We start from the raw sequence: 10,559 nt of genomic DNA on the forward strand, positions 1-10,559 counted from the left end.
ATGTAGCGACCTCCCGAAGCTCAACCGCACCCACCGCCGTGGAGCTCGTCGCCGACGTGCTCCCGGTCACCCTCCGACCACTCCACGGTGTCCATCATACTCACCGTGTCCCGTAGCACCTAGCTAGCTATTCCCCGAGCCTCACCGACCCCTCTAGCGTCAAGTTCGTCTTCGGCCGAACCCCGGTGGCCGCCAAAGTCGTCGCCGGCGCCAACTCCGGCCACCCCGACCCCAACGGACTCCACCAAGAGCTGCGGCTCGTCCTCAGCTCCACTCCGGTGGTCTCTGTGACCCATTTGGTGGCCGAAACAGCCAAAACCACTTCCGCCGCCGCGTCGGGCTCGCCGGCGGCTAAACGCCGGTGCAGCCGACCCGGGTTTGACCACGGGTGGGCCCTGCTTGACTCCCCTGAGTCAATGACAGGTGGGGCCCAGCCCTGTTAATTAAACAGGTTTAGTTTTATTTAAACTTTAATTAAATTAATCACCCTGACACGCGGGACCCACTGTCAGGTTTGACCTGGACATGTCCCGTTGACCTGCTGACGTCACACTGACGTCAGGCCGACGCAATAATTGATTTTCTGGAATTAATCTAATATAGGAAATTCCAGAATATAGTTTAAACTTTAAAAATTCATAACTTTTATTCTGTAACTCCAAATCAGACAAATTATATATGAAAAATGATTAGAAAAATCCAATCTATCCATCTGTACTATTTTCATGCATGACTAAACAAGTTAACTTGATGTTTAATGCAGAACAAGGAAAAACACTTTAAAGGACCATATTTGAGTTTGAAATTTGAATCTTTGATTCAAATTGGTACAAACCCTTCTGGTCTTAGTTGCATTAGCCCAACACACTCATATTGCCATGTTTCATGCATGCATCATATTGTTGCACATTGTTTGGTGATGGTTGTATATCGGTGTTCTTGCGGCAGGTTCTGCCTCCGAGGAGTACCGTGATTACCCTAACGAAGAACCGTATCAGTGCATCGAACCATCAGGCAAGCAACCAACCATTTGATCATATCGATACAATCCCATGTTCTCGCTCCTGCTCTCTTTTACTGCATTAAGACAACGCATTTCAAACTGCTGTGTGCTATGGTAGTTGAACCCACTTCCTCTGCATGACCTGTCATTGCCACAGTAACTAGATGAAACCCACTAGCATGTGTAGGAGTTGATTGAGCCATATGTATGTGTTGTTCCTACCTTGCTATGCCTGCTATGCTTAGAGTCGTGTCAGGTCTGGTTCATCTGGGTGATGGGCTGGAGTGAAATGGTTATGTCGGTAATGAGAGTGGTGTGGTGAACACGATTTGGTAAAGGTATCGATGAGAGGCCATGTAGGAGTACATGGTGGGTTGTTTTATTGAAGCCGACCTTAAGCACTGAGATCTGTATGTGTGATTTAAGAATCAGCTACTACCATGCATTGGGCCCGAAACCAATGGACCCTCTCGGCTTCTTATTCACCCTAATACTCCATCCAGGAGTTGCAAGTAGTTTCTGGTGTTTGTAGCCTACCGGAGGCCGTGGACAGCGCTGACTGTAGGGGTGGGCTGTGATGCGGTAGGTACGTGGCCGGGTGTACCGAATACCCGTTAGGTATTTCGGGAACCCTGTTCACATCGTTCGGGGCCGTATGGGAAACCTCGGCCGGACTCCCTACGGATGGAACCTGGATAGGCGATAAACCTGGACTGGAGGCTTAGGTGATTAGGTAGGTCGTGGCCGACACCCACGTTGGGCTTCCGCTTGAAGGTTGCCGAGTACATGTCGTGTAAACGACGGTAAGTGGTGAGAGCGTGTATGAAGAAGTACACTCCTGCAGGGTTATCATTAACTATTCGAATAGCCACGTCCGCGGTAAAGGACTACTTGGTTACCTATACAGTTCATAGACAAGTAAATGGAAACTACTAAAAGCCTCAAGATAAGTGTGAGTGCCGAGGATGGCTCTTCCGTAGGAAGACGGAGGTGGATCCTCGGTAGTGTATTGAATTGGTGAGTAGTGGACTCGTGTACGCAAAACCATTTCAAGTTGGAGTCTCGTAGGTTAGCCTAGCCAAGAGTCAAAGCTGGCTTGCTGCAACAACTCCACCAACCCTTCTTGATAATATGCATGTATGTAGGATCTGATGTAAGACTTGCTGAGTACCTTTGTACTCATGTTGCTATAATTTACATTTTTACAGAAGACGCTGCAACCCCTTCTGATGGGGTCTACGTAGACGTTGACATCAATGAGTAGGCTAAGGCCCAGGTGGTGATCCTGAGCTTATGAAGGACCACGTAGTATAGCTAGGCTTTCCAAGCCTCTTTTATTTTTCTAGTTGTCTGTACTCAGACAAGTTACTTCCGCTGCTGGTTTGTATGACTGTATGACTTGAATGCTGGGTCGTGTGACCCGTACCTTTGTGTATGTTATGTATGGCTCCCTGAGCCTTAAAGAAAGTACTTGTGTCATAGAGTCATGTTGTGATGCCTTGTTGTATTTGCACATATCGAGCATATTGTGTGTATGATTGAAATGCTTGGTATGTGTGGGATCTGACTATCTAGTTGTTTATCCTTGGTAGCCTCTCTTATCGGGAAATGTCTCCTAGTGTTACCACTGAGCCATGGTAGCTTGCTACTGCTCCGGAACACTTAGGCTGGCCGGCATGTGTCCTTCTTCGTTCCTGTGTCTGTCCCTTCGGGGAAATGTCACGCATTGAGTACCGGAGTCCTGCTAGCCCGCTACAGCCCGGTTTACCGGAGTCCTGCTAGCCCAGTGCTACAGCCCGGACCCACTTGCTGATGACCGACACGTTCGAAGCTGGGTCATGGATGCCTGTCCCTGTAAGTCTGTGCCACTTTGGGTTTACGACTAGTCATGTCAGTCCGGGCTCCTTATCATATGGATGCTAGCGACACTATCATATACGTGAGCCAAAAGGCGCAAACGGTCCCGGGCAAAGGTAAGGCGACACCCGTGGGGATACCGTGCGTGAGGCCGCAAAGTGATATGAGGTGTTACCAGCTAGATCGATGTGACATCGAGTCGGGGTCCTGACACATGTGCATTTAGTTAGTCCAATTAAATAGAGATTTTTCATGCGGAATCAATTATCGAGTCACTAATACAATTGATTAATTATTAGACATGCGGTTAATTAGGTCTTGCAAATAAGAAGTAGGGGTCTGACCCTATTTTCCAGAATAGTCTAAACTGCTCATAACTTACCACTTCGCATGACACCGCTCTTTAAATACTGTTTCATCCCTAGAAATTTTTCGCATGCCACCACAACATTGTTTCATCCCATAGAAAAGCTAGTAAAAGATTAAAAGATGTTGCTGCATGCTCAGTCAGGCCCACGAAAAAAGTTAATGGGCAGACCAAAGGCCCAAAAATGCTTGTAACTTTTCTTTTGCAAGAGCCAGATTCGCTAAGCACGTCTATTTTATTTTATTTTTTGCAACAATGTCTTGGTGAGGACGGACAACTCTATTGTGGTTGATGCTATACGCTTAAATGAGGGGCATTTTACGATGGCGGCTCATGTTCTAGACAATTGTAGAGAGTTATTATGAGAGTTTGAAAAGGTTACTATTGAGCATTGTATTAGAGAATCAAATGTAGTTGCTCATGAGCTAGTTGAGTGGGGGCATGCAAACACCCCTTCCATATGTGGATGCACCTCCGGTTTCTATTCCTACAAAAGTTGGCAGATGGTGTAAACATTACTAGCACATATGCCCGTGCATTGCAACGGGAAAAATTAATGTCTTGTGCAAGCATAATGTCTCGTAGCACTGAATTCACTACGAAGAACATGCTACAATGCAACATCCTTTTACAAAATGAACATAAATAATAGGATGCAATTTATCCGCGTCCATATTTTCTTTGCGGGCATAATCCGTTGGGTTCTACGTTAGGTGCGTCGTCTGCAACATAAAAGTTTCCTGCGCGCAGAACAACCAGAAACATGCTACGGGAATGGATCACAGATCGTTACTACTAGACGCGCAGTGCTGTGCGGTGAAAGAAGAGTTGGGGCAGCGCGTCCGCGTGGTTTGTCTCCTCCTCGTCCGATCTCCCTCGAACAGCCAGTCGTCGGATCCCTCGTGCAGGTTCACTGGAGCGGCGCAAGTGCACCGCCTCTAACGGTATCCGCGCGTGCAGGAGGAACGTCGTGCGGCGGACTGCTAGGTCCGATCACACAACCGGCGGCGAGTGAAGGTGGCTATTCGCAACACATGCAAACCCTAGTGACAGCGTTGAAGCGATCAATCCAATGAGTGTGTCACAGCTCCACTTTATATAGGTGTCTGTCGCGGGCTCAACACTTGGGCCTCGCACAGACCCTAAAGCCCAAAATCTGTTCGGCCAGGATCCGAGTCCGAGTAGGATCACATCTAACTCGTGGAGTCCGATCCGTCCTCACAGGTTCATTTCCTTAAGCGCGCGACCCCTTAGGTTCAAGTCGGCTTGATCGCATGTTGGATCACCTCCGACCTGCTCGGCTGGTAGCGGTCTCTAGCAAGGCGTGCCGACCACCAAGCAAACACTGAAGCCGGTTAGCGAACCTGTACATCACACTTCCATTCCTTTTGCCACACGATATATGTTGTCGGGCACAAGGCGAGTCTATCATCCTTGTGCTAGCCCGACCTCTTTCACATTCTAGTGATGCCGACCACAAACTGGATTATCTCATAATCCTTGTCGCATAGCCATGCTTATCCTGGTCGAATCACACGAGGGGCCCAGAGTATATCTCTCCTGGTCAGAGGGGCAAATCCCATCTTGCTCAGGTATGTCACCATTCCAAGTACATGTGTCAGCTCAGGTCTTAGGACATAGAACGTATGTTGTACTAGAGACTCACAGATGACATATCGCCGCGTCTCATAGTTGGGTATGTCCTACTCGGACCTTATCTCGACTCGGATCCGACTAGGTCGAATCCGACCAGATCCTTCCGAGTCCATATTATTTGGTTAGCATTCAATGCTTCATGGCTAGTGAGATCAAGTCATCGACTGTGTCATATGCTAGTCTAGTTGGTCGCGGGTCCACACATCCCTTTCGACTAGGGACCTTTTAGGACAGTAATCATACAATGCATAGTCCCACAAACAAGTCACGTACTTGCTGATATACATCATTGATAATATCCAAGGACTATCTTTATTCATAAACACAAGGAAATATCATCATACATGATTGCCTCTAGGCCATATCTTCAACATAATCTCCCACTAATTTTTTTATGTACAATCATTCCTTTAAGTACCATGACATCATGGCCCCTTTCAGTCAGGAATCAAATCCTTCATTTTCTAATTTAGTAGCCCCACCACAATGAAGAATGTGGATCCTTTCTTTTAATTATCCTATCTTTATTACCTCAAATCCTTCCTTTAATTAGCCCGATCTATTTGAATATTCTATTTATTAAGCCCACAATCGTTCTTTAATTATTCCACCGGTTACCCACAATCCTTTCTTTAATTAGCCATATTCATTTAAACATCCTATTTAAGCCCATAATCCTTTCTGAGATCGCTTCTTTAACGGTCTGTTGATTTCCTAAGGCCGCTTGTATATTTACTGGTGGGAACTATACCTCGTCATCTGCAAGGCCGGGCTTCGGGCCGGACCTAACCAAGCCCGAGATAGAAAACTCAAGCCTGAGCTCAGCCCGGCCATCGGGCCTACTTTTCAGGCCCAAGCCCCGCCCGCCGAGCCTCGAGCCAGGCCTCTTCAATAAAACACAAAAACAACGGGCCCGGCCTTCGGGCTCAAAACCTAGGCCCATGCCCGCCCTGAAGCAGCGTCGGGCCAGGCCGGGTCAGGCGTTTTCGTGTTGGGTCGGACCGGGCCGTTCGGGTCGGGCTGCCCATGGCCAGGACTGGTGGGAACCATTCTAAAAGAGCCAAGCAGGACTAGTAAACGTGAAAGATGCATAGCTCATTGGTTGTTACATCAAACAGCAAGACACGAGGTACTGCATTCAATTCTCACTATGTTGATTTATTGACTTAATTATTTTTTGCGGACTTTATGAAAGGCCATAGAAGGCCCATCAACGTACGAGTACCTAGCCCAGATGGCTTACCGTGTGTATGAGCAAACCGTTCGGAACTTTAACATGCGCTTATACCAAACAAAAATCAATGAAAAGGACCAAACCAAATCAAAAATACCTATTTCCTTTAATAGTAGTATAGATTTGAGTGTAATAAAACTAACCGTAAAGGCCTTTTCGTAAAAAACAACACATCCATTTTTATTTTTAGTTTTTGGTAACGTGGTCATGTTTGTCTACAGAAAACATGCTAAGCACGTGGAAATTGCTTTTGGAGGTCGAGCTTCATGGAGGCCTCCAAATATAAAATTAAAAATTTATGAATATTCTGAATTTTACATTTCAAAAATTCTGAAAAAAGTAGAGATAGATGAAGGCATAGTGTATAAGCGTGTAAATTTTCAAGACGAAATAGGTTGTGCAAAAAAGACAAATCTAGGGCTTTCAACACATGATACCATTCATCCTCTAAGACCATAAATTTATCTTTTATTGTACATGTCACGTTTCAACTTATTTTATCCTGAATAACTTTACGCACATACGCCTCACATCCTTGTTTACTCAATACAATTTTTTCAGACTTTTTGAAACCAAAATTTTCAAATTTCGATTTTTCAAAAAATCAGCCCCACGGAGGCCGAGACTACAAAGCAAAGCATGCATATGCAGAGTACAAAGCAAAGCATGCATATGCAGAGTACTTCCGTTGAGCAAACCATTCATTCAAGATCAGCTTTCCCAAGAATCTACATAACTAAAACTTACGAAGAAACCACAGTAACAACAGTACTTAAACAAGTGTGGGACACACACAGATGCGATGTTTGACATTGCTTGCAATGATATTTCTATGTTATCATCACAAGAAACAATAAAGAAAAAAAACAAGACACCCATAGTGGCACACACGATGCGATGTTTGACATTGCTTGCGTTGATTATGTGTCTACGTTCGCAGAGAAACCAAACTAACACCACGGAGAAAACAAGGCCATTTTAAAAACCTGAACACAGACAGCTTCGCCAACAACAATAATAAACTAAACCAATTCATGATCTGTCGGATCTGCATTACAAAGGGCACAAGTTTTTTTTCCAAAGCCAAGAGTAGTGTTGCTGTTGTGCAGACTAAACCAATGTCACTGCAGTTGCTTATTACGGGTAAATTGGAGTAAAAGCGAACAAAAACAAGGATCCCTCAGCAGGAGCTGGCACACTCCCGCTCGTGAGCAAGTCTCGGGCGAACAGCTGAAAACCCAAAAAATTTAACTTGTACAGGGCGGTGGTGACACCTCGCCATCAAGCGTTCTCGTTGGCGATCTTCTCCGCCTTGGCGATGACTTCGTCGATGCCTCCAACCATGTAGAACGCGTGCTCCGAGATGTCATCGTACTTGCCGTCCAAAACACCCTGCACGTTTCACAAGGCATGTTAGCAAAGCGCACACAATATTATAACCAAGCAGTCATATGAGAAACAGTTAATTCTTAAACAAGCAACTACACACTAAAGAGTGTCTCAAGTTGCTGAGTAAGATGGATCATAAGCAACAGAAACGTAACAAGTTTTGTGCAATGTTCATGCTGCATGGGCTGCCCACAGGTTTGCAAGCATGTGGTAAATACCGACTAATTTTCATGAGCAGGCACTTCTAAAATAGTGGCATTACTTACTGCTCCAAAAATAACTACCATGGTTCAATTCTCACCTGGAAACTTTGGACACCCTCCTTTAGATCCACATACTTCCCTGGAGCACCAGTGAAAACTTCGGCAACATGGAAAGGCTGGCTCAGGAACTTCTGGATCTTCCTTGCACGAGCAACCGTCATCTTATCATCCTCACTGAGCTCATCCATACCCAAAATGGCAATGATATCCTGAAGATTCTTGTAGTTCTGGAGAACCTTCTGGACACCACGGGCAGTGTTGTAGTGATCCACACCCAGAACGTGGGGAGAAAGCATTCTTGATGTCGAGTCCAAAGGATCGACAGCAGGGTAAATGCCCAGCTCAGAAATCTGCGCAAGTAGATCATTACAGTCACATAATGAGCATATTCTGTGTGCGTTGCATAATGATTATGTACGTGGGACAATGGACAAACCTGTCGTGACAACACAGTAGTAGCGTCAAGATGGGCAAAGGTGGTAGCAGGAGCAGGATCTGTCAAATCATCAGCAGGCACATAAATAGCCTGGACAGATGTAATAGAACCCTTCTTTGTCGTCGTAATCCGCTCTTGCAGTCCTCCAAGATCGGTGGCAAGAGTTGGTTGGTATCCCACAGCAGATGGAATACGTCCAAGAAGAGCAGACACCTCAGAGTTGGCCTGCCATTAAGAGTAATAAAAAATAGAACTATTAAGAATTTTGATAGCAATGGTAACAGCAGGTTAGAAAAGAGAAATATTGTTCAACAACACAATATGGAGCACAGAAACAGAGGTGTCAGTACAAGAAACGCCCCGCAGAATTTACCTGGGTGAAACGGAAAATGTTGTCAATAAACAAGAGCACATCTTGTCCTTCAGCATCACGGAAATGTTCAGCAACAGTCAAACCAGTCAGACCAACACGAGCACGAGCACCCGGGGGCTCGTTCATTTGCCCGTAGACAAGAGCGCACTTGCTTTCAGCCTGCAACAGAAATCATTTTATAAGAAAAGATAGCTTGCATATATGAGCTTCAGAGCTAAAATTTCAAACTCCATAACAATTACCTGTTTCTCATCTAGCTTAATGACACCACTTTCAATCATTTCCCTATACAAGTCATTACCTTCACGAGTACGTTCTCCAACACCAGCGAAAACAGAGAAACCACCTGAGGAAAACAAATAAGCCGGGTACAATCAGCAAACCATAAGAAGCAGCTACACAATGTAAACAATACAACTCTGTAGAATACCAACCGTGGGCCTTGGCAACATTGTTGATCAACTCCATAATAAGAACAGTTTTACCCACCCCTGCACCACCGAAGAGACCAATTTTCCCACCCCTTTGGTAAGGTGCAAGCAAATCCACGACCTGTCAGATACAGAACCATCACACTATGATTAACATTTGTTACATTATGGCACATATGCTCACACTGCATTCAATGGTTACATGAAATATCCTAAGATAGTCAAGGTTATAGTGAAATGTTATACCTTAATTCCAGTAACAAGAATTTGCTGCTCTGTGGCTTGCTCAACAAAAGCAGGGGCCTCACGATGAATAGGAAGGAAATCGTGTGTCTCTACAAGAATAGAATAACAATGATAAAAAGACATCAGTACACAACTCCTCCATAAATAGGTAAATGAAGGAACTCACATAGAGAATGTCACTTACTTATGTCACCCTTGTGGTCAATTGGCTCACCAATAACGTTAATGATACGTCCAAGGGTGGCCCTCCCAACAGGAACCTGAGAAAGAGAAACAACTTCCAAGTCAAACAAATGAGGCACACTGCAGGTGAGTATGATTCAACTTCCAAAAAGAACACCACCGGTGTACATGTATACATCATATACAAGCAGAGGCCCATGCAGCAGACTAAATTGATCCATCTAAGGACACCAAAACCAAGTTTCTAGTATTCACTAAGCAACACTTGATATAGATAACTGTAACAGACAGACTTAATTGAACAACAGGTGGCTGCAGGCCTATGGGGCATCAAAGCAGAACCTAGTTATATCACACAGATGCACATCTGATAGAAATTAACTTGAAAGGTTTGAGAATCGAACAGCAGACTACCAACACCCAACCACAGCAGTCAGAACTTGTGAATAATACGTATAATAATATCAATGTTTAACAATCTATACAGATCCTACGGAACACAACAAGCAAGCAAGCAATCGGCATATCGGTAATGATGGAAGATAAAAGAGAGGTATATCCGACACGTGCCAGTCCGATTCGTGCATCCAGATCAAATCTAACCCTGCCAGATCTACATTTCATCAGATCGGGCACGACAGGAAATGCACATGCAAAAATGGCGAGAGGAAAGGGAGATGCGGTGATTACAGTGATGGGGGATCCGGTGTTGAGGACTTTCTGGCCGCGGACGAGACCCTCGGTCCCGTCCATGGCGATGGTGCGCACGACGTTCTCGCCGAGATGCTGCGCCACCTCGAGCACGAGGCGGATGCTGTTGTCGAGCACCTCGAGCGCGGTGAGGATGGGCGGGAGGCCCTCGTCGAAGCGCACGTCGACGACGGCGCCGATGACCTGGCAGACCTGGCCGATGGAGCCGGCGCCGGTGAACTCGTCGGTGATCTTGGCGCCGACGTACTTGTCGGAGGTGGGGGGCAGCTTCTCGGCCGGGGCCTCGGCGGCGGCCGCGGAGGAGGTGGCGTAGGCGGCGGCGCGGTTGAAGAGGTAGCCGGCCGGGGACGGGCGGTGGAGGGGCGCCGCGCGCGGGGCGCGCGGCGACGGGGAGGCCGCGCGCGCGCGGG

The 10,559-nt window shown here is 46.2% G+C and overlaps 1 protein-coding gene across 1 annotated transcript in view; it reads right to left on the reverse strand.

Annotated features, from left to right (window-relative positions):
* Positions 1-7,118: 7,118 nt before the first annotated feature.
* Positions 7,119-10,559, reverse strand: part of LOC119350800 (ATP synthase subunit beta, mitochondrial-like) — an 86,918-nt gene continuing 83,477 nt past the window's right edge. Inside the window, exons 2-10 of the mRNA XM_037618456.1 lie at positions 10,129-10,558; positions 9,440-9,515; positions 9,256-9,344; positions 9,013-9,130; positions 8,821-8,924; positions 8,579-8,737; positions 8,206-8,430; positions 7,808-8,119; positions 7,119-7,509 (exon numbers count right to left, since the gene is read on the reverse strand). Of these exons, the coding sequence (XP_037474353.1) occupies positions 7,399-7,509; positions 7,808-8,119; positions 8,206-8,430; positions 8,579-8,737; positions 8,821-8,924; positions 9,013-9,130; positions 9,256-9,344; positions 9,440-9,515; positions 10,129-10,558 (1,624 nt within the window). The 3' untranslated portion in view covers positions 7,119-7,398. The remainder of the gene's footprint in view (positions 7,510-7,807; positions 8,120-8,205; positions 8,431-8,578; positions 8,738-8,820; positions 8,925-9,012; positions 9,131-9,255; positions 9,345-9,439; positions 9,516-10,128; position 10,559) is intronic.

The sequence above is a fragment of the Triticum dicoccoides genome, chromosome 1B (assembly GCF_002162155.2).
Source record: "Triticum dicoccoides isolate Atlit2015 ecotype Zavitan chromosome 1B, WEW_v2.0, whole genome shotgun sequence".
NCBI lineage: Eukaryota > Viridiplantae > Streptophyta > Magnoliopsida > Poales > Poaceae > Triticum > Triticum dicoccoides.